This window comes from Gastrolobium bilobum, unplaced genomic scaffold, assembly GCF_033153095.1.
Source record: "Gastrolobium bilobum isolate Gb01-03AN ecotype WA unplaced genomic scaffold, APGP_CSIRO_Gbil_v1 utg5951, whole genome shotgun sequence".
NCBI lineage: Eukaryota > Viridiplantae > Streptophyta > Magnoliopsida > Fabales > Fabaceae > Gastrolobium > Gastrolobium bilobum.
Window position 1 is genome coordinate 1 of NW_026896853.1, and position 22,354 is coordinate 22,354.

The 22,354-nt window shown below is 34.2% G+C and overlaps 2 protein-coding genes and 3 long non-coding RNA genes across 10 annotated transcripts; 3 read left to right on the forward strand and 2 right to left on the reverse strand.

The window, feature by feature from the left end:
* Positions 1 to 5,530: 5,530 nt before the first annotated feature.
* Positions 5,531 to 9,287, forward strand: LOC133302392 (protein FAR1-RELATED SEQUENCE 5-like). 5 transcript variants are annotated; one of them, XR_009750341.1, is made up of 4 exons: positions 5,531 to 5,764; positions 6,014 to 8,809; positions 8,898 to 8,964; positions 9,033 to 9,287. XR_009750341.1 is itself a non-coding variant. In XM_061502164.1 (2 exons), exon 2 carries the CDS (start codon positions 6,490 to 6,492, stop codon positions 7,633 to 7,635), a length of 1,146 nt encoding a protein of 381 aa, XP_061358148.1. In that variant the 5' UTR covers positions 5,531 to 5,764; positions 6,014 to 6,489; the 3' UTR covers positions 7,636 to 9,287. The 5 variants fall into 5 exon arrangements, 1 of the variants encoding a protein (XP_061358148.1); XR_009750342.1 differs by having other exon boundaries at positions 9,052 to 9,287; XR_009750343.1 differs by having other exon boundaries at positions 6,014 to 6,110; positions 6,460 to 8,809; positions 8,898 to 9,287.
* Positions 9,288 to 9,572: 285 nt separating this feature from the next.
* Positions 9,573 to 11,796, reverse strand: LOC133302393 (uncharacterized). The gene is made up of 3 exons (XR_009750345.1): positions 11,405 to 11,796; positions 10,454 to 10,539; positions 9,573 to 10,019 (listed from the first exon to the last, which is right to left on the reverse strand). It is a non-coding gene; the product is annotated as an uncharacterized LOC133302393 (long non-coding RNA).
* A 514-nt stretch (positions 11,797 to 12,310) lies between these two features.
* LOC133302394 (protein FAR1-RELATED SEQUENCE 5-like) lies at positions 12,311 to 13,777 on the forward strand. Its single transcript, XM_061502165.1, has 2 exons — positions 12,311 to 12,400; positions 12,503 to 13,777. Exons 1-2 carry the CDS (start codon positions 12,311 to 12,313, stop codon positions 13,775 to 13,777), a joined length of 1,365 nt encoding a protein of 454 aa, XP_061358149.1.
* A 695-nt stretch (positions 13,778 to 14,472) lies between these two features.
* Positions 14,473 to 16,748, reverse strand: LOC133302396 (uncharacterized). 2 transcript variants are annotated; one of them, XR_009750347.1, is made up of 3 exons: positions 16,530 to 16,748; positions 15,634 to 15,792; positions 14,473 to 14,974 (listed from the first exon to the last, which is right to left on the reverse strand). It is a non-coding gene; the product is annotated as an uncharacterized LOC133302396 (long non-coding RNA). The 2 variants fall into 2 exon arrangements; XR_009750346.1 differs by having other exon boundaries at positions 15,722 to 15,792; positions 16,530 to 16,746.
* Positions 16,749 to 20,382: 3,634 nt separating this feature from the next.
* LOC133302397 (uncharacterized) lies at positions 20,383 to 21,449 on the forward strand. The gene is made up of 3 exons (XR_009750348.1): positions 20,383 to 20,432; positions 20,518 to 20,581; positions 21,156 to 21,449. It is a non-coding gene; the product is annotated as an uncharacterized LOC133302397 (long non-coding RNA).
* Positions 21,450 to 22,354: the final 905 nt, after the last annotated feature.

Sequence of the window (22,354 nt, forward strand, 5' to 3'; positions counted from 1 at the left end):
TATGGACAATTAGTTGCTTATATCCAAAAGGTAGCTTTAAAAATCTGTCAAGATGATAAAATCCAACGTCAACTTGCAAAAGAAAAGACTCAAAATCGTAAAGATCTAGGATCATTTTGTGAACAATTTGGTCTGCCTTGTACTGCAAAACCTAAAAAACATAAAAAAAACAGGAACAAAAACAGGTTAAAACTTTTAGGAATTTTCATAAGAAACCCAATTACAATAAAAGGTTTAAAAATGAAAATCCTAAGCCAAATACTGAAACAAATAAATCACAAAATACATCCAAACCAATTAAGCCAACTATTTGCTACAGTTGTGGTAAACCTGGACATATTAGTAAATATTGTAGGCTTAAGAAAAAACTAAATAACCTAAACCTTGATCCATCTATTGAAGAACAAATCAATAATCTTCTAATCCAATCCTCTGATGATGAAGACTTAAATCAAATTCATGAAGATGAAAAGAATCTCTGGCTTTTAGAAACAAGACTTAAATCAAATTCATTGTTGATTTTATAAAGTTATGAAGATGATCTTTTATCTTCTAGCTTTTGAGGATCACAATCCTCGCAAGAAATTAATGTCCTGACTCCAAAAAGAACAAGACTCACAATCTAATGTTGACTAAAGAACAAGATCGAAGTCATAGATTCAATCAGTGATCCCCATGAAAAGAAAGCTTACTTAGCACAATTAAAATCATCCTTGGAAACCAGTTCTTCTAAATCTAAAGAGTTGTTGGTTCCTAATAAGTTTAATCTTAAAGATACTCTTAAAAAACTAGAAAAGAGTATTACTGTCAAACCTATAACTGTCCAAGATCTTCAGTATGAGATCAATATTCTCAAAACTGAAGTTAAACAAATCAAAGAACAACAACAAACTCATCAGAACATCCTTCTTCAATTACAAAATGAAGAATCAACAGGAACGAGTATGGAAAATACTCTGTCTAAACCAGATAAAGATAAAAATCTTAAAGACGAAGAATTTTTAGGATTAATTAATCAATTAACAATTCAAAAATTCTATATCCCAATTAAACTCAATGTAGGTAACTTTGACCTTGAAATTGAAGCTCTGTTTGACACAGGGGCAGATTCGAACTGCATTCAAGAAGGTCTAATTCCTACTAAATATTTTGAAAAGACTTCTGAACGGCTTAGTACTACTAGTGGTTCAAAACTTCAGGTTAATTATAAACTTCCTAAAGCAATCATTGAAAATGATAATTTAAAAGTTGAAACACCGTTTCTCCTTGTTAAAAACCTCAAAAATGGAGTTATTCTTGGAACTCCGTTCATCAAATCTCTTTTCCTCTAACTATCACAGATGAGGGTATAATTACTTATCATTTGGACAAACCAATTGTTTTTAAATTTCTTAAGAAACCCATCATAAGAGATTTAAATTTTTTCCATTACAAACAAAAACAAATCAATTTCCTTAAAGAAGAAATTTCTTTTAAGAATATTGAAAATCAGTTAAAGCAGCCTGAAGTTCAACAAAAGATCAAAGTTTTGCTTGAACAAATCCAAAATACAATCTGTTCTGATCTTCCGAATGCTTTTTGGCAAAGGAAAAAACATATCGTAGATCTTCCCTATGAAAAGGATTTTAATGAAAGGCAAATCCCAACCAAAGCTCGTCCAATTCAAATGAGTGGTGAACTTCTTGCCTTTTGTCAAAAAGAAATTGTTGATCTCCTTGCTAAAGGTCTCATCAGGAAGAGCAAGAGTCCTTGGTCTTGTTCTGCCTTCCATGTCAATAAGCAATCTGAGATTGAGCGTGGAACTCCACGTTTAGTTACCAATTACAAACCTCTTAATCAAGCTCTTCAATGGATTCGGTATCCGATTCCAAATAAGAAAGATCTTCTCAATCATTTGTATTCAGCAAAAATCTTTTCTAAATTTGACATGAAATCTGGGTTTTGGCAAATCCAGCTCAATGACAATGAATGTTACAAGACAGTTTTTACTGTTTCGTTTGGTCAATACGAATGGAAGGTAATGCCTTTTGGACTGAAGAATGCTCCCTCTGAATTTTAGAGAATCATGAATGATATCTTCAATCCATACTCAACTTTCACTATCGTCTACATTGATGATGTTCTTGTCTTTTCTCAATCTATTGATCAACATTTTAAACATCTTCATATTTTTGTAGATGTAATTAAGAAAAGTGGTTTAGCTCTTTCTAAATCAAAGATCAATCTTTTTCAAACAAAAATCAGGTTCCTCGGTCATACTATTTATCAAGGGACTATTACTCCAATTTGTAGAGCTATTGAATTTGCTGACAAATTTCCCAATCAAATTATTGATAAAACTCAATTACAAAGATTTCTTGGTTGTTTAAATTATGTAGCTGAGTTCTTTTCTCAGCTTAATAATCTAATCAAGCCTCTCCATAATCGTCTTAAGAAAGATCCTCCTCCCTGGACTGATGTTCATACTGACGTAGTCAAACAGGTCAAAGCTAAGGTAAAGGAACTTCCTTGTCTTTATCTTCCCAATCCTCAGGCTTTCAAAATTGTTGAAACTGATGCCTCTGACATAGGTTATGGTGGCATTCTTAAACAGAGAGTCTCAGACAAAGAGCATATCATTGCATACACTTCAAAACATTGGAATTCAGCACAGCAAAAGTATTCCACTGTCAAAAAAGAAGTTTTAGCAATTGTTTTATGTATTTCAAAATTTCAATCTGATTTATTAAATCAAAAGTTTTTAATCTGCGTTGATTGCAAATCTGCAAAAGACATTTTACAAAAGGATGTAAAGAATCTAGCATCTAAACAAATTTTTGCTAGATGGCAAGCAATCTTAAGTGTTTTTGATTTTGAAATTGAATATCTCAAAGGCACCTCAAACTCTCTCCCTGATTATCTCACTCGTGAATTTCTGCAGGGAAGATAAACAGTGTCCTGTCATGCCGAAATCGGTAAAATCAACCTCTTCTAAAGAGAGGAAATGAAAGCTAATCCTGGCTGGGTTAGCTAAAAAATTAGAAAAAACTGGGTCTCCAGCCCAACAACAATCTGGGTCATCTACCCAACCCCAAACTGGGTCATCTACCCAAAGAGTTGAGGATACTTCCTCTTCTAAACAATCCAAAGCAGACTATGCAATGCCAATCCAAACACTTCAAGCCTTCCAAGACCAAGGTTTGACCCATCTACCAAAGAAAACCTGGGCTGAAATAGCTTCAGAAGATGAACAGGAAGAAAGTCTTTCTGTTTTGATTGATAACCTAAAAACCAAGCAGATCTCTAACCGTCCAAACAGGGCCCTAGAAATCCAACCCAAACCTATTTCTACCCAGAAACCAAAACCTTAAACACCATAAGTCTCAAAGAACAAGTTTCTAGACGTAATCCAAATGGAACCATCCTACTGGGATAATAAACCAACTAAGGTTCCTGTGAAGATCTTCCCCAAAGACTTCAAAGGACGACAATTTCATTTCAAACCACATTCTCCAACTAAATCCCAAAAATTTTATGAGTTTATTCTACTTGATTCAAACTCTATTTCCATCAAACACTATAAGAGTCCAAAAGACCCTGAGTTTATTACTCATTCAACCATCCAGATTCTCAAGGTAATCACCCCAGCAGAATATGGAAATCCAAATAAAATAACCAAATTTTCCCAGCCTTATGATCCAATTGGATATAATTATTGGGACTATGAATTAGCCTGGATCAATGTCTTCTTCATGCAAAATAAAGAAAACAAACATTCATGGTTAATTTACTTTAAGCAAAATATCCAATATAATTTCCCGCAATGGTTTAATAAATGGTGGGATTATTTTGGACCAATCCTTGATATCCTTCCTCCACAAGTCTTTGAAGGAATGACAATCTTTTCCAAAAAATTCGACAATCTAGCAGATCCCTTTCCAATAGATCTGCATTTTTTCTCAAAGTTCTCTCTGGCATGGATATTTTCATGGCAGTACAATTACGGTGAGAAAACTGGCATCAGACTACCATTACTCAAGAGACAAGCTTTTGTTAAATGGTGGATAGAATTTGATGCTTCAAGAGCTTACCCAGAAAATGTCAAGCTCTGGTTTAAAAAACATCCAAAAAACATCAAGCCAGCTGATCCAGAAACCTCCCTTTTCTTGAATCAAAAGGCTCAAATCACAGCAGCATTAGCAGCATCAACCAGAAAAGAAAATTTTGCAAAAAATTTGCAAGGTATTCTTCAATTACTCCAAGAAGAAGCTGAAAATTCTAAACAGAAGACAGGTTCTTCATCTCCTTCTATCTCTTCTACAGCAGAAGACTTCTACCAAAATGAGGATGATTGTTTTGGAATCAACTTAGCAGAAGATTGTTGAAGAAAAACATTGTAGTGACGCTGATGGAAAAATGACATGAGCATGATGTCAGCAGAAGGTGACGCATACAGTGACGTAATCAAAGTGTCGGCAGAAACTGTAGAATCACGAGGCAGTTACTGTGCACTCAGACTTGCACTGTTGAAACAGTTCCGGTTTCATGACCTGTACTGTAGAAATAGTGTTTTTTAGTCTATATATAGGATTTCTTCAGATTGTTGAAGGCATCCTTTTATTAGCTGAGTTTAGAGAGATAGTCTAGAGAGAGAGACTGCGAGGTACTTCTGAGTTTTCTCTTCTTCTCTGTTTTCTCTTTAATCTTTCAATCTGTAACTGTAATCTCAATCTTTATGTTTTGAATAAAAGTTTTATTTCATATCTGCTTATGTAATGAACTCTTCTCTTCTCCATCCTTCCACCCAAGTTTGACTTCGGCCTACCGTATACAGCTTGGGTTCTCACCTTAAATTTATTTATGCCTTTAAATTCTGCATTTTAATTGATTGTCTATATTCATGTAGTAGTCTGTCTACTTTCTTGCTTTCCATTTCTGCTTTAGTTTACTTCATTTCCCTCCTCACACTTCCGGAACCCACTGGAAGTAGGAATATATGGATAGATCTAAATTATCTGTTATTTATCTGAGCTTTATGTTATATATATATATGGTGTGACAACCAAATAATGTTACTTCCAATGGTACTATCATATCTTAACCGTTGATTTCCACCAATCAATGGTTATCATTTATTGCGAATTAATAATTAATTAATGAGTTTGATTTGAAAAATGATAACCGTTGATTGCGGAAATCAACGGTTAAGATGTAGTAGTAACATTGGTAGTAACATTATTTGGTTGTCACAATATCCTATCCCTATATATATATATATATATATATATATATATATATATATATATATATATAGGGTTTTATAAGAGTTATGTTGTAGGAAAAATGATTGTGTAATGTTATAGAGATTCGTTTTGCGTGCCTTAATTTTTTATTTATTTTTTTGTTTTAAAAAGTGTGGGCCCCACAAAATGTTATGAGAGTAGAAAAGTTTGTTGTGTTGTGTTAAAGGATAAAAGTAAAACCCATATATATATATATATAATGTGACCGTATCTAACATTTTATGCGGTCATTTAGAAGCGGTGTCATTTTGCAAATGAATGACAACAATACCTTATCCCCATCTCGTTCCCACGTATCAGTCTTTGTCTTTTTCCCCACCGCCCTTCCAGCAAGCGACACCGCCACACACCCCAACCTGAACTCGCTCTCCACAAAGAGATTCCCACTCTGATTCCTGCCGCGATCTTGAAGAAGGAAAAAAAAATAGTGTTCATTTGAACCATTATGGTGGGGTATTTTTCTGATGGATTAGTTTAGTGAGGTAAGGACCGTGTTAGGTTAGTTCTCTTGGTCTTTTTTTTCTTAACAAAATTATTTTTCTCTCTTTAGATTTGTTTTATTTATATATTTTTCTTTAAACGTTTGTTCCTTCATTCTCTAATGTGTTAAGCTTTCATCTACTGCATTTTGAGTTAGTTAAGATTTTTTTTAATGGCATGTAAATTTACTTTTACGATTTTTCTTTACTTTTACGATTTTTTTAAGCCTATCTATTTGTTTTGATTTGCAGTATGGCGTTCTCCGTGTGACTGTATTGGGCTGTTAGGCACCAGGAGATATTATGAGAGATAACATAAGAGGATTTCGATGGTTGAACTGAGTTTAAGGTTCTCAGTCTACTTGTTCTTAGTTGTTGCAGTAGTTGTCTAACATGTATAGCCGCAACATTTGCGTGCATTTTATTTTTGCACTTTTTTTTCTTTTGCAGCTACTATCTTATATATCCTATCAACTTGGTTATTATTCATTACAAGAAAATAATATTTTTCTGTTATTAGAAGAAGTTACAATGTAAATTTTTTGCATATAGATTGGGTAATGTGGTTTCAATATTACACCTTTAAAGAATTGAGGTTGCTGTGTGTCAACGTAAATGAATATTTCTTTTCCAGTTATTCTTATATTTTACTAATGAATTGAGGTTGCTGTGTGTCAATTGATGTAAATATTGTACAGGCTATTATTCAATTTTTTCACATCTTTGTAATGGATCACTCCCAAATAACAACTATTGAAGACATTGACATAAGTGGAAGTTTAGTATATGATGATGATGTTGATTTGGAGAAAGACAATGATGAATTCGGAGAAGATGATCAGTGTAAAATCATGGAAGATGAAGATGGTGATTATGGTGAAGATAATATACAAGAAATTGTGGGAGATGATGATAGTGGATTGAGTGAGGCCCCAATTTTAGGGAGAGTCTTTAAGATAGCAGAGGAAGCTTATGGTATCTATAATGATTATGCACAAGGTAAGGGATTTGGAATACGTAAGCATTACACTAGCAGGAATATGAAAACACAACAAATATATAGGTGGAATTATGTGTGCTCAAAGCAAGGTGTCAAGAGACAAAATGATAAAAGAGTTGGTGTTCACAATGTCAAAAGGCGAAGAGATTCAAGGACAAATTGTTCAGCGATGTTACAAATAAAGTTAGTGGATGGATTATGGATCGTGGAGAAGTTCAATGATGCACATAATCATCCATTGATTTTGACTCCTTCAAAGGTGAATAAGTTTCCTTCTCATAGTGATTTACGACGCTCAAATTTCACTAAATCACTTGTTACTAAGCTTTTTGAGGAGGGTTTAACGTCATCAAAAATTTCAAAGGTGGTGAATGCTATCAACCAAGAAGTTAATATTAATCCTGTTCAAGTCAGCACTATTATATCAGGACAAAGAAAGAATAATATAGGACGAGAATGTCAAGGCATCATCAAACACTTTCAAAGGAAGTCCGCTCTTGATGGATCTTTTTATTTTGATTTGCATTTGGCAGAAGATGGTACACTAAGAAGCATTTTTTGGGCTGATGGCAGGTCGAGAGCTGCATATGCTCAATTTGGTAAAGTCCTTGTTTTTGACGTGACTTATAAAACGAACAAGTTCAAGTTTCCTTTTGCCCCTTTTGTGGGGGTTAATCACCACGGGCAATCAATTTTATTTGCTGCAGCTTTGTTAGAAGATGAAACAGAGGCAACATTTACATGGCTGTTTGAACAGTTTTGGACATGTATGTTTGACAAGTATCCTATTGCTATTATCACTGATCAAGACAAAGCTATGGGAAAAGCAATTGCTAATATATTTCCAAATGCACGACACTGTTTTTGTGCATGACACATAAAAAAACATGTTATGAAGCATAGTCAAGCATTGCGCGTACAATTTAAAGAGAGTTTTGATATTGACTTCCAAGAGTGGTACAAAAGTCGAGACATTGATGAGTTTGAAGGCAAGTGGGAAGCATTGAGGACTACATATGATATTAAAGCAGGTAGTTGGTTGGCTAACATGTATGATTCACGTCATCACTGGGCAAAGGCATACTTGAAAGATACTTTTTTTTGCTGGAATGACCACAAGTGGCCGAAGTGAGAGCATCAATGCATTTTTTGATGGATACGTCAACTCTAACACGATGTTAAATGATTTTGTTACCCAATATGACAAAGCAATCAAGTCTAGGAGGGATGCAGAAGAAGATGAGGATTTCAAAACTAGAAATACAAAAGCAATTTTGGAGACTAATCATCCAATTGAAGAAATAGCTGGAGAACGCTACACAAGAAAATTATTTGAGATCTTTAAAAGGTAGTGGAAGGCTGCCATACTTGATTACTTTCATGAAAAGATTTCATCACAACAAAATTTGATCGAGTATAGGGTGGGGTCTCATGAAGTTGATAAAAAGTGGTGGGCAATTGTCGACTGTCATTTGACTGAAACATTCACAACTCATTGTTCGTGTGAAAAATTTGAGACTATGGAAATTTTGTGCAAACATATTTTATACATCGTGAAGAAGAAACAAATAATGACCTTACCTGAAAAATATATTTTGTCTAGATGGACAATGAATGCAAGCTATAAGGCTAATAATCTTGTAGGTGTTCATGCAGAAACATCTACTAATGAAGTTAGTGCATTGTCTTTGTGGTTGGTTCACTCCAAATTCAATATTGTTGTTTTCGAAGCAAAAGATTCTATTTTTGAGATTAGAATGCTTGAAGCTATGATTGCTGAATTTCTACAACGGCAATTGGAAAGAAAGAAAGAAAAAACTAAAAATGAACCAACTCCTCAAACTGTTCCTTCACCAATTCCTAGTATTGTTTCTCAAGTTTCACTCATTAATGATGTGCGTGATCCCACCCAACTAATTAGAACTAAGGGGCGTCCAAGGGTTGCTTCACGTATAAAATCGAGCATAGAAATGTTGGCAAAACAACAAAGGACTTGCAGTTGCTGTCAAGGAAAAGGTCATTATAAAACTGGTTGTCAGAAGCAAAAGGTATATGTGAAGTTGATGTTTGTGTGAAGTTGATGTTCGTGTTTGACTTTTTAAACTCGGGGTCAAATAATGTATGTTTTATTTGTAGATGGATATTGCAAGAGATAAGCAAAAGGAGTAGAAATTATTGTTCATATTTTCATGGTTTCATTTTGGTAAGCACTGATTGATTTATCTATCTATTTAATATTTATTTTTAAGTATAACATTTATTTTTTGCTAGATTTTGTATTGTGCTGTAGGAAAATCTAAAGCTCGGGACCTGCTTAACCAAAGAAGAACAGAAGACTTAGTATCTAGTGTTTTTTGTAATGTATCTAGCTTCTGTAATGTATTGTACATGCTGCACATGTTGGGTGCTTTATTTTTTGCAAATGTATCTAGCTTCTATAATGTATTGTACATGATGCACATATTGGGTGCATTATTTTTTGAAAATGTATCTAGCTTCTATAATGCATCGCACATGCTCTGCACATATTGGGTGCATTATTTTTTGAAAATGTATCTAGCTTCTATAATGTATCGCACATGCTCTGCACATATTGGGTGCATTATTTTTGTGCAAATGTACCTAGCTTCTACAATATATTGCACATGTTGCACATATTGGGTGCATTATTTTAAAAGCAAATACATGTTGGGATCTTTTGATATAATTTCTTTATTTCCACTTGCAGGTATTTAATTCCTCAAATGCAATGATAACAAAACTAATAGAGTCTTAACACACACACCCATACACATATCAGTATACCATTGAATTGCAGGCATATATTTACAATAAATATTGAACTAAATACAAGTAATAGAGTCTTAACACACACCCATTCTACTTTTATGACCTGATGGCAACAGGTTTACATATACCAATTACAAGTGGAGCTATCCAATTCTTTATAAGAGCCAACTACAATTACAAGTTTTAGTACTGACAGTACAGGGACCAGACACCATCGATCCAGATGAATCAGATATTCTGGTCTAGCTATTCCAAATATATGCCTAAATTAAATGAAAGCTGTTTGCCTAAAATATATCTCGTTTGTTGTTCAATTTCTGCTTGGCTCTTTAATCTTTTGAATCAGCAGATTTGGAACAAGAAGAATTGGCCCAGTGTTGCTGTCTCTTTCCCTGTTTGCTATGTTTCTTTTGAAAAATTATTACCGATTACTTGGGCAGATTTTGTCATCCCCCTCTCACATAAAGTCTGCACCTCAAATAAATGAATTCGTTATGCATATGTGTCATCTCAAATATAAAACATCTGCATCAGCAAAGGAGCATGGCATGCACAGCACGAAAAACAACAAAATTGAATGTTATAAGGAGACTAGAACTATGAAAAGAAGCTTTAGGCGGAAAAATTACTGAGCAAGGGGCTTTAATGCATGCTTATGAAATTGGATGGGAGTAGATTGTACAATTTTAAAGTTGATATACAAATTTTGATTTGGGCAAAACTTAAAGGTGGTAAATTGTAATTTATCCTTAAAAAGTTGAGAGAGGATAAACAAATAAAGGAAAAATGTTGGTCGAATAAACCCAAACCAGCATTAAATCAAGTTGCAATTTGGAATCACTAAAATGGAAACTTGACAAGTAAAAGAAGAAAACTGATAGCACCAAGAGAATAGAAAGTACCTCTGAATAACCGGTAGCACCAAGAGAACAATCAAATAGGCATTTCACTGTTGGTCCTTTAGTACAGGGTCCCAAGGTATGGTCCACTAATTTTCATTAATGCAAGGCATAAACATATCCTTTATCATAATGTTCCAAGAAGAAAACTGATACGAATCAAGTGAATTAAAAGATAAAGATTCTAAAAAATACGAACCAAAATTATATGTTTAATAACCTAACTAGTCCTGCAATCTACAGAGGCAAAACCATAGTTTGACCTCGCACGTGCATTTTGAGTTGCTTCAATAGCAAAAATTTACATGTTCTTATGATGTGGTACCTCAAAAAATACCAATCGTTAAATTTTTTTATTTCTAAAGTAGTTTAGCTGCTAAAAAAGTGGATCCAAACTCCAACACTTACCCAAATTTTCAAAGGTAAAACCTTTCATTCAAGTAATTATTATGCTCCTCTATAAAGAATTGCTAAATAAAAAAAATTACAATTATTTTAGAACAACTTATTAAGGATAGGAAAGAACAATTGCTCAGTCACTATTATGCTAGTACGGTATTGTGCATATCCAGTATGAACAGGGGTTAGGTTGGGTCATTTATCAAAGTTCATATATAATTGAGCACCAAAGCAATCCCCCACTGTATATCTATCTATCTATCAACAAAAGTGAAGAAAAAAAATAAATGAATTGAATTGAATTGAATAATTCCACAATATTGTAGCCATATTAAATCAAATAAATAAATGCGGTAATGGTGAATACATGGGATATGAGGAGACTAGAACCATGAAAGAAGCTAACTGTAAAGCAAAATTGGTTAACATGTATGAAAATCTCAAACATGAGCGTACAAAAGCGAAAAAAGGAAAAAATTGATTAAGTAAAAGAGAAAAGTGACTACAACAAAATAAATAGATAAGCGAAAATGGGAAAGGAGCTTCGAAAGTCACCTTAAATTACAAATAAAATTGCTGAAAGGGAAATGGAAGAGAGATCCGAAACTGAAACTGAGACTAAAGCACAAGCAGGTCTGGAAGAGAACATCTTCATCGTTGTCATTACCTCCAAAATTTTCAATTATTTCAATTTTTTTGCGCCAACCCCCTTGGCTCTGTCCCAGTGCGCGAGGGAAAGAGATGAAGACTGATATGTGGGAACGAGATGGGGTTAAGAGAACATCTTCATCATTGTCATTATCTCCAAAATTTTCAATTATTTCAATTTTTTTTTTGCGTCAGCCCCCTTGGCTCTGCCCCAGTGCGCGAGGGAAAGGGATGAAGATTGATATGTGGGAACGAGATGGGTTAAGGTATTGTTATTCATTTACAAAACAACGCGGCTTGTAGATGACCGCATAAAATGTTAGATACAGTCACATTATATATAATAAACCCTATATATATATATATATATATATATATATATATATATATGGGGAAAAAAATTGAATAAAAAACATTTAAGTTTTTTTTTTTATTGTGAAATGCTTGGCTAAAGTTCATAGATATCTATGTTTTTTTTTTGTTCAAACAAACACTTGTTCCCTGACCCTGAACAAAATTAACCATATGATTAAGCTTGAATAACTTTCCCGTGAGGAAATCTGACCCTGAACAAATGTTCCTCCCCTGTGCATCTATCTACCTTCACAACCCAATGGTTTTTGATCTTCCCATTTCTGCTACCATATTTTGGTTTAGTGTCAGCTACTCCAAATCTAGTCACTAGCAGCCCTTCTCCTATTGGCAGGAGCTGATTATATTATTTTGTTGAATTCTTTTCTATGCTAACACCTCTGGTTCAGAAAATTAATTTTATATATGCAGGTTGTAATCTAGACTTATACAAGTGAACTCATGGAAAAGTGTGAAAATCTCGCCAAAAGTGTTGTTGAGACACAATCTCCAGGATCATCTACTGTTTTGGTTGCACGTTTTGATGGTCAGGTAAATGATTAACTATTATTTGAATTCACTATACATGACATGCAGTATGCCTATGTTTGAGTATAGGACTAACTATTGTTCAAATTTTTTCATATATTCAAGACGGATCACTCACAAATAACAACTATTGAAGACATTGACATGAGTGAGAGTTTAATATATTGTGATAAGGTTGTTGATTTGGAGAAAGACAATGATGATTTTGGAGAATATGATCAGTGTCAAACTATGGAAGACGAAGATGGTGATTGTAGGGAAGATAACGTGCATGAAATTGTGGGAGCTGATGATATTAGCTTCACGGATACCCCTATTTTGGGTAGAGTCTTTAAGACAACAGAAGAAGCTTATGACTTTTATAACGATTATGCAGAAAGTAAAGGATTTGGGATACGTAAGCACTGGTGTAACAGGAATATAAAAACACAACAGCCATATAGGTGGAATTATGTATGCTCAAAGCAAGGTGTGAAACGACTTCATGATAAGAGAATTGATGTTGACAATGTCAAAAGGCGAAGAGAAACAAGGACTGATTGTTCAGCGATGCTACAAATAAAGTCGGTTAATGGATCATGGGTTGTGGAAAAATTCAATGATACACACAACCATCCATTGATTAACACTCCTACAAAGGTGAAGAAGTTTTTTTCTCATAATGATTTACGACGCTCAGGCATTACTAAGTCGTTGGTTTCTAAGCTTTATCAGGAGGGTTTAACATCTTCAAAAATCTCAAAGGTGGTTAACACTATGAACGAAGATGTTAATATTACTCCAATTCAAATTAGCACTATTATATCAAGCCAGAGACATAGTAATGTAGGCCGAGAATGCCAGGGCATTGTCAAACACTTTCAAAGGAAGTCTGTTGTTGATAGAGATTTTTATTTTGATATGCATCTAGCGGATGATGGTACATTAAGAAGTGTCTTCTGGGCGGATGGTAGGTCAAGAGCTGCATATGCCCAATTTGGTGAAGTCCTTGTGTTTGATGTGACATACAGAACAAACAAGTTCAAGTTTCCTTTTGCCCCTTTCGTGGGTGTTAATCACCATGGGCAATCAATTTTATTTGCTGCTGCCTTGTTAGAAGATGAAACAGAAGCAACCTTTACTTGGTTGTTTGAACAATTTCGAACATGTATGTTTGATAGGTCTCTGGTTGCTATTATAACTGATCAAGACAAAGCTATGGGAAAATCAATTGCTAAGATATTTCCAGGAGCTCGACATCGTTTTTGTGCATGGCACCTGAAAAAACATGTTATGGAGCATAGTCAAGCACTTCGCGCACAATTTAAAGATAGTTTTGATGTTGATATATGTGTTTTCCTCTTTAAACTTGATGAAAATTTTATTATGCTTCACTTGTAGATGGATGCTGCAAGAGAGAAGCAACAGGAATACTAGCTGTGGGATTGTCAATTTGTACAGATCCTTTAGTACTAGTCTGTATAAAACCTTTTTGGAAATGGATGTTTTGCTAGTTGAGTTTCACAGGACCTGCCTATACCCCTTCTCACTTTGATGAATCACATCAACAGCAATCAGAAGTCCTTGAACAGGTAGCAGCTTGATTTTTGGAGTTCAAGCCAGTTCTTAGTGCTACTGGTTCTCTTTTAAATTGAGAGCAGATACTCTATCATTTTCATGTTAAGTGTTTTATGATGCTGATTTCTGGTGTTCAGAATCGCTAGATGTTTGTGAGTTTATAGATGATGATACAAGAATCTATTTTGATTTATTGGTCCATAACATGTAATGCATGTCTTATACGACATGTCATTTTAATTTATTCTTGTAACTCAACCTTTAATATCTGGCATAGATATTTATATTCTGTACTGTCATTGATAATCTTCCACATTTTACCTGAAACAAAGGTTAAGGTTTTTGCCTTTAATAGTCTATATTTCGATAATGCACTGGATATTGAAAGAATCTATTTGAGAGCACGTAACTGTATCTGTACGCTGCCTGTACTGAAAGCGGAAGATTTAGGAAAAGTTTGTGTCTTCTGTAAACATGAACCACAAGGAATTGAGACTCATTGATAATGAAATTTCTGTATTGATGGATTCCTTCTTCGAAAGAATGAAATGCAGTTTCTGCAACATTATGCTATTCTCTAGTAGAGAATACAAAATTCTAACAATACCTGTACAGCTATACCAATACATACTGATTTAGTGCTGAAGTTGTTAAATTCTCTACTAAAATCTAGAGCCCAAAAAACAAGTTACATATCTTGTCTCTTATACAATAAAAAAAGGAAAAAAATTCAAAAGTTCATCACTTCGGAAGAAAGGTTAAGTAAAGGCTCCAATGCACTATGACCAAACTTGCGAGCAAAGAGGTAACAAACGGATGTCATGTCTGAATTATATCGACAAAGGGATCCATTTTTCCTTATAGCTTGTATAAAACCCACTGTTATGTTGTCTCCCCCATAGGTTGCTGGATGAGGACCCAGCATTGACCAATCAACCCATGTCACTGTTCTGTTTGAATTAAGCGAACCGTGGAACATATTCAGGAAGGTTGGAATGTAATGTTCATCCGGGTAGCAACCTGAACAAGACATGTAAAACACAAATCATAAGAATCTATCAGAATTCAGACAAATAAATTTGACTGCAGTGTTAAAAGAAATGCCAGATTGCTTATAATACACTGGGGGGGGGAATACTCTCTATTTTCATAGATGACAAAGGCACCGTTTAGATAGAAAGAAAGAATATGTATATAAGGAGGTATAGACTTCTTTAAACTTGATGAGCATCAGTCCTTGACAAACAACATCAGTGTGTAGTTTATCATTTAACTAAATGAAAGAAATAGGTAGATGAAGATGCTTGTTACGAGTGTCTACTCCAACTACATCATTAAACATATGTACATCACATCAATCTAGAAAACAAAATATCAACGTGGTTAGATGAGAAACTCTGCTTATATTTTTAAATAATGAATGTGATTGATTATAAATTTTAGGGAATTATCACTGCTATTTGACATATCTTAAGAAAATCTGAACCCTTTATACTTTCCCCTCCACATATTGTTCAAAATTCACAGATCAAAGAACCTACTTCTATATCTCATCATCTTATGCTAGAAACACGTATTTGAAGCCATAACCTCATATTTTGTTCCAGAATTTTATTACATGTCATTGTTAACTATTACAACAACGAATTAAAGTATCCATCAACATTTACTAATCCCACCTGCAAGTTGTGGAATGTCAAATCTAGCAAGGCTAATAGCTCAACTAAACTTCTCAAGGATCCCAGCAAAATGGTACAAGTCATATACCGGTTTATCATGAATCCCAAGTTGAGCCCAAGTTATGACTTCAAGAAGCTCCTCTAGAGTCCCATAACCGCCTGCATTTAACTTGCATAAGTTTTTCAAGAATTTAAAGCAAAAATATAAGCTAGGCTACCCATGATTGAGATGATATTGATAAAAGGAACACAAAGATAAATTGATTTTTCTTTTCACTTATGTTTAAAAACAAGTTTCACTCTTCATTTCCACCATGGTGTCTTTTTCTCCACAAGTTTAGGATTAACTAATCTATGTTGGATGCAAGTGGTATTTACTATTTACTACTCTCAGCTTTGTGGAAGCGTTCAAATGCCATTATGGATATCTTAACATGTAGAGAGGTCATTAAGGTAATCTATTGATTATGTCTTCCCACCCTCCCTCTTATTTATTCATGAGCTTGGGACAACATACTTGCAAGACATTAAGCATGTAAGCACTTAAGTGCTATCCCTAGGGAACAAGTGTTTGTTTGAACAAAATAAAAGCATAGATATCTATGAACTTTAGCCAAGCATTTCACAATAAAAAAAAGTTAAATGTTTTTTATTCAATTTTTTATCCTTTGTAAATCAAGTTTGTTTGTATAGATTCCAATAAAATAAAGTTCCCAATCACAAGTAATTATCTTTGAAACTACCGGTATGAACTTGATTGTAAGGATACTAAAGAAACCCCAATTTTCTCTAATTATAGAACATGATTCTCTACGCTAGACCTAAGAAAACACAAAGCGGGGATAAGAAAAGCAAATAAATAAGTAACAAAATGAGATCAAAATTTTTTTACCTACCGGTGGTGGAGGGGAAGGGCTGCCGGCGATGAAGGAGAAGAACGCTCTCAAGACGGAAAGAAAGAACACAAGTAGCAAAGGAGGAGAAGAGGGAAAACGTTCATCGCTATTCTGCCGTTGAAGAAGATAGAATCTTAGGAAACAAAGTATTTTTTTCTTAATTTTTAGACCAAAACGACGTAGTTTTACTTAGTTGTAGAGAAGCTTATCTACAGCAGTTGTAGAAATAATTTCCCCTATATATATATATATATATATATATATATATATATAATGACATTTTTCAATAATAATAAATTATTAATCCTAACAATTAGTCCCTCTCGCTGAAATACTTGTATTAGTTAACACTTCTATAAGTCAAAATAATATTTATATTTTTAATTTTTAATTTTTGCTCCCTATCATAAAAATTTCTAAGGCTATCGTTGATGGTCATGTGAAATTTTTGTGTTTATCTCTCTGTTCACATGCATTAAATATGTGTGGTTCAATTATCATTAATAAAGACATAAATAGACACAAAAATTTCACATAACGAAGTCATATAAAATTTTAAGATGGTTTGAACATGGGAGGATTATTCCCCTGCATAATTGTTCACAACCTCTTCTTCAATAATATTATGAATAAAAAATATGTTGTAAGTGACATAGAATATGCGACTCATATGCACTAATGATATTAATAAATAAAAAACTTTTTACGTAAAATTAACATTATATTATATGGTTCAGATTAAAAAAATACATTTTAAGGTTTTAATTCATTTATTTATATTTATACTGAATAAATATATAATTTTGTTATTTAAAGATTTACTTGTGTTATTATATGATTTAATATAAATTTAGATCAATCAATAAAATGGTGGAATCAATCACGGTACGAATTTAATAACATTAAAGTCTCCTCTGACTTCACTCAATCGCGGACCTGTGTTATTGCAAGTGACTGCAAGTGCAGTCATAAATTTTTGAAAAAAAAAGAAACTGCAATCAGATATCACGACATATTATTCATAAAGCATGTTGCTTGTACATGTACATCCCATAAAGATACGTTCATCACATAACTTATGTTCATCATTCCATCATATAAAGTTATGTTCATTAGAAAAAAATGAATATGCATTTGGAAATAATATGTATTTCAATAGTCAAACCGACATAAGAAAGCATTGTTACAAGAGATATTCATATTTAACTTTGTCGACATGTAGATAAAATTATGCTACTGTTGGAATTTTTATCGTAAACATAGATTTCTAGGACCATTCTAGCCTTTGTTATTATAATAATTAAAAAAATTAATTTTATTTAAAAAAGTTAAAAAGGAAAATATTATGAAAGTGGAATTACAAAATAAATATTTCATCCTTATTTGAGGAGTAAAAGAGGAACACTGTAACATAAATTGTCTCTATAACAATTCCTAATGTGTTAATGGTGACGAGTGCAAATTTCCTTTTATTTTTTAATGCATTTAAAATTTTCTTTAAAAAAAAGTTCGAGGACTGCCACTAAATGTGTAGACATAAATAAAATTTTTTGGATCCGCCATTGACTTCACTGACGATCTCTTTCATTCAAAGTACAAACCTAATAGATTTGATGAAAAATCATCCAGCAACAACAATACTCCAACAATATCTTATGATCTAAACAATTCATACACTGATTAAAATAAACAAACACACAAAGTAGAATGCTTATAGCAACCATGTAATACAAATACATGGAGTATAAGGTAAATCATGCTTAAACCTCCACTTTCATTACTAGAAAAGGCTATTTTTTTTACGGAATTTATCGATGGAAAAAATTTTGTTAAAATTATTGACAAAATTTTCAATCGAAAACGTATTCCGTCTCTATTATGGAATCCGTTTTGTTATTATCATCGACAAAATTTATTTTCTGGCAAAAATTTTAACAAAAAAATATTGATTTTGACATTATGAAAAACCTTAAATTTCGTCTATGCAAGAATGCAAACATATATAATTGTTTATGGTATTGTAAACAAATATTCCTTGATTAATGCTACAATAATGGATCAAGAGCCGGACCCCAATATTCCTAAAAGATCCATAATTCCACTACTGCCAGATAACTATCTATAAATAAAGGGTTAAGTCAATAAGGTACTGTTGTGAACAATCGGCAAGTGTACCTATAACACCTCACAATTTTAAATTAAGTGTTTAAACTAGATTGAGTGAAAATCCTGAGTATAAGGCCAAAATACAAAGAAAGGGCAAAACGGTAATTAGCCAACACGCAACTCTAGGAAGATAAAAATTGAGTAGAAGGTCTCAGATGATAGAAATAACCCTGGAAATGGATTCAGAACGAAAAATTGAGTGGACAGGCAAGTTTCAGAAAAATTAGTGAATAGTGTTTTTCGCGTGTAAAAATAATGCGGTACAATTGCACCGTAAAACGTGCCAGTTGAGTTTTGAGCTCTAGGTTTCAAATATGAGTTATAAATGGTCTATAGAACTAGGAAATATGATTTCTGATAATATTTGATAGAATTAAGTCAGTTTGGGGAAGCGTGCCAACGGCGCCCGCAACAGCTTAAAACAATATTTTCTCCGAACGACCGGAAAACTCCGGATTCATCTGATCAAGTATAATTAAAGGACTTTGGTGAATGTTTAATTTTTCATTTTATAAATAGGTTGTGAAATAATCGAAGACTAGTGGTGAGATTAAGTGAGTTTAAGTGAGGTGGCACTTGTGGGACCCACCCCCACTTAAATGACCATTTAAGCACATGTGAAAATCAGAATTTGGAACTCATCCCCTTCATTTTTCAGCTGCAAATTCGTGGGTCTCCATGGTTAGGGTTTTGAAAACTTCAAACAATTGTAACTTGAGTTCTAGGCCACCAAATTGAGTGGTTCCAAAGCCTAACTCACTTGAAATTTCGCAAGGAATCCATTTTTGTCCTTATTTTCGAGTTTGGTGCAGTGTAGAGGGAGATACTTCCCATTTTCAGTTGCGAAATATTGAAGTATTTTGGGGATTTTGGTGGATTGGAAGCTCACTTTGGTTCATTAGTTGCTTGAAGATCATTCCCTTGGACCTTAGGAGTTGTTTTGTGGTGAGTTTCTCCAATTTTCATTGAGTTTTTATTTGGATTGAATTTGTGACATAGAGTGGGTTGTTTGGATTGATGTAGTTAGAGAGCTCAAATTGAAATTTTGTATTAGACAAATGTGGCTTAGAATGATGTTTTAGAGTGATTGATGATTGAGGAAAAAATGATTTAACTTACGCAAATTTTGTGTTCATGAGCAAGACTTTATGAATTGGAATTTTGGTGTGATGAGATAATTGAGTTGTGGAGTAATTGTATGAGTTAATAGTAAGATTGTATGATGTATGGAGTTATTAAATTGAATTGGATACCTTTGGTATGATGACTTGATGAATTCGGCCATTGGAGGGTAGTTGAGGTTTGATGTTGTGAAATCATGCAATTGATGTGTTGTGTTATTAAATGGTGTTTAGATGAGTTGTGGGTTGAGTGGATGCATGGAAAATTAAAGGAAAAATGTTTGGTAGTGTTGAGTGGTTAATTGGACCTAGAGCAAAATATTAGGCAAAACGACGTTTGAATGACGAAAAAGGAAAAATGGCACTTGATATGGCCTTTTGGTAGCCTAAGGATGCCTAAGAAAATGAGAAAGAAAATTTAGAAAAATAAATTGTAGATTAACACTATAGAGGCCGAACCTACATGATGTAGGGGAGGTTTTTTGATGTTTCGCGTTTTGACGTAATTTGACGTACACTGATGGTTGTACGTGGTTGTATAGGTTGTCGTACGTCGACTTGAACCCTGAACAGTGAATCAGTGGATTGCCCTTGGTCCTGGACCAAGTGGATTGAGGTAAGAAATTGGTTCAATGCATGTATAATTGTAAATTAGTATGTATTGTTTGAATTGTGAGTGATTGGGAATGTCGTCTGTGTAGGAATTCTGCTGTGTACCAAGTTGAAGGATAAGCTGCTGCGGAGCTTGTGAGAAAAATAATTAAGGTAACCTCTTGGTACTGGGGCTTGTTCCCCTTTTCTGTTCCACCTTGCCAGTTGATGGCAACGGTAGGAAGTGTATATGAGTAGTGTAGAACACATGAGCATGCATGCATTATTACAATGGGTACTTATGTACCGAGTCTCTGGCCAGTAGACAGTTTTTCTTAGCCTTCGGGCAGTTTCAGACTTCCACTGGATAGGTCTCCGAGAGGGAGTTCCAGTTGACCGTGGGTCATGTTGTGTGATCCGGGTAGGAGCACACTAGGAATGTCTCTGGCGTTTTGGATGGTTGGGGCATCATGGTTGTGGTTTTTGGAACGCACCTTGGATGATACTCATAGGCTTATATATGCCCAGGGCGTGCGTGGTATTGGTAGCTACCATCCCGTATCGTCGTAGTTTGTATCTCTATATTCCCCATTTTTCTAAAACCCTTGCTATATCCCGTTTTAAAAAGTGGTTGTTGTATTCTATTCATATGCATCGAAGTGAACCATTGGGCGGAGTTTTCTCCAGAACCTTTGGGTTACTGAGATATATTCGTATATCTCACCCCGTCTCGGGGCATTTATTTCAGGATGTACCTGTGGCGTTGGAGCAGCGGGCAAGAGGCCCGCAGAGTGATAGAGGAACGTTTTCAGTATTTGGCATATTGTTCATGTTGGCATGCCTAAGTCTAGTAGTTTGTATCATTTGAACTTATGTTTGGATTTGTAATTGAAGTTGTAATATTGTAAAGGGTAATTTGAAGTTGAAGTTGTAAGTTGTAATATTTAAGTATATGTTGTAAATGTAAAAGAGATGCATGATGTACCAGGATGGAAGGAATTTAGGCCTGTTAGAGTTATGATTATATGCTTATATTGTGAAATTACATGTAAAGGGGACCTTTGTGATTGAAACAAGCAAGGATTATAATGTGAGTTATATAGTATAAACTGTGTAATAAATATAAACTAGATTGGGTTGTAAGTGCCCCAAGGTGTTGTTAGTCCTTGTGTGTGCCACCCATTGGATTATTACTGTATTATTGTTGGATTATTAGGTACTTTGAGGCATTAGTGAGCTTGTACCAATTTGGGGATTATTGGAAAAACAAAGGAAACTCTGGCGAATTTTCTGTAGAATTGGCAGATTTTAGGCGAACTTCGAGAGAGCATATCTCCCTCTATAGAGGTCCAATAGGGACGTTCCATATGTCATTTCGAAGCTTGAGATGTTCCCTATATGGTGTTAAAATATGAGCCAGTTATGGGTTGTACTCAGCCCTGTGGAATTTATTGAGTTCGGACTGTCCAGGGACCTCTGATGCAGGGGCTGTTCTGGCCAGCTTTTACGAAATTAATTCCCGCTTCGTTTCTCAGTCAAATTAAGCGTATGATATATCAAATCAAAGATTGAGGTGTCTAGTTTATGTTGTAAATATTTGAGAGCAATTGGATGAGTGGATTTAGTGCAGTAATTCGTGGAGTGAGAGAGGTTTAGAGCTGTTTTGGGGTTGGTTGGCTATTTCGCTTATCCAACTTCAAACGGCGATAACCGGAGCAAATGAGCTCCGAATTGAGCGTGTGATAGCTTGTTCAAAAGGGAATTAAGTAAGACAAAGATATAACATGAGAAGGAGGTCTGGTTGTGAGCGGTGTGTTCGCAGAAAATTTAGGAGTGAACCATGTTCGAATAGGTAAAAACGTAAAGTTTGGTAATTGGCTAAGTGGGTTTATGGGAACCCCTTAGTAACTTATAATAAGTATATTGTGATGTAAAAATAGATAAAAT

What these genes read in the sequence shown, in the direction of transcription:
- LOC133302392 (XM_061502164.1), top strand. Translation starts at nt 6,490, where the DNA reads ATGGATCACTCCCAAATAACAACTATTGAAGACATTGACATAAGTGGA.
- LOC133302394 (XM_061502165.1), top strand. Translation starts at nt 12,311, where the DNA reads ATGGAAAAGTGTGAAAATCTCGCCAAAAGTGTTGTTGAGACACAATCT. An exon ending in TTGCACGTTTTGATGGTCAG is followed by an intron (nt 12,401 to 12,502) that starts GTAAATGATTAA and finishes CATATATTCAAG; the next exon opens with ACGGATCACTCACAAATAAC.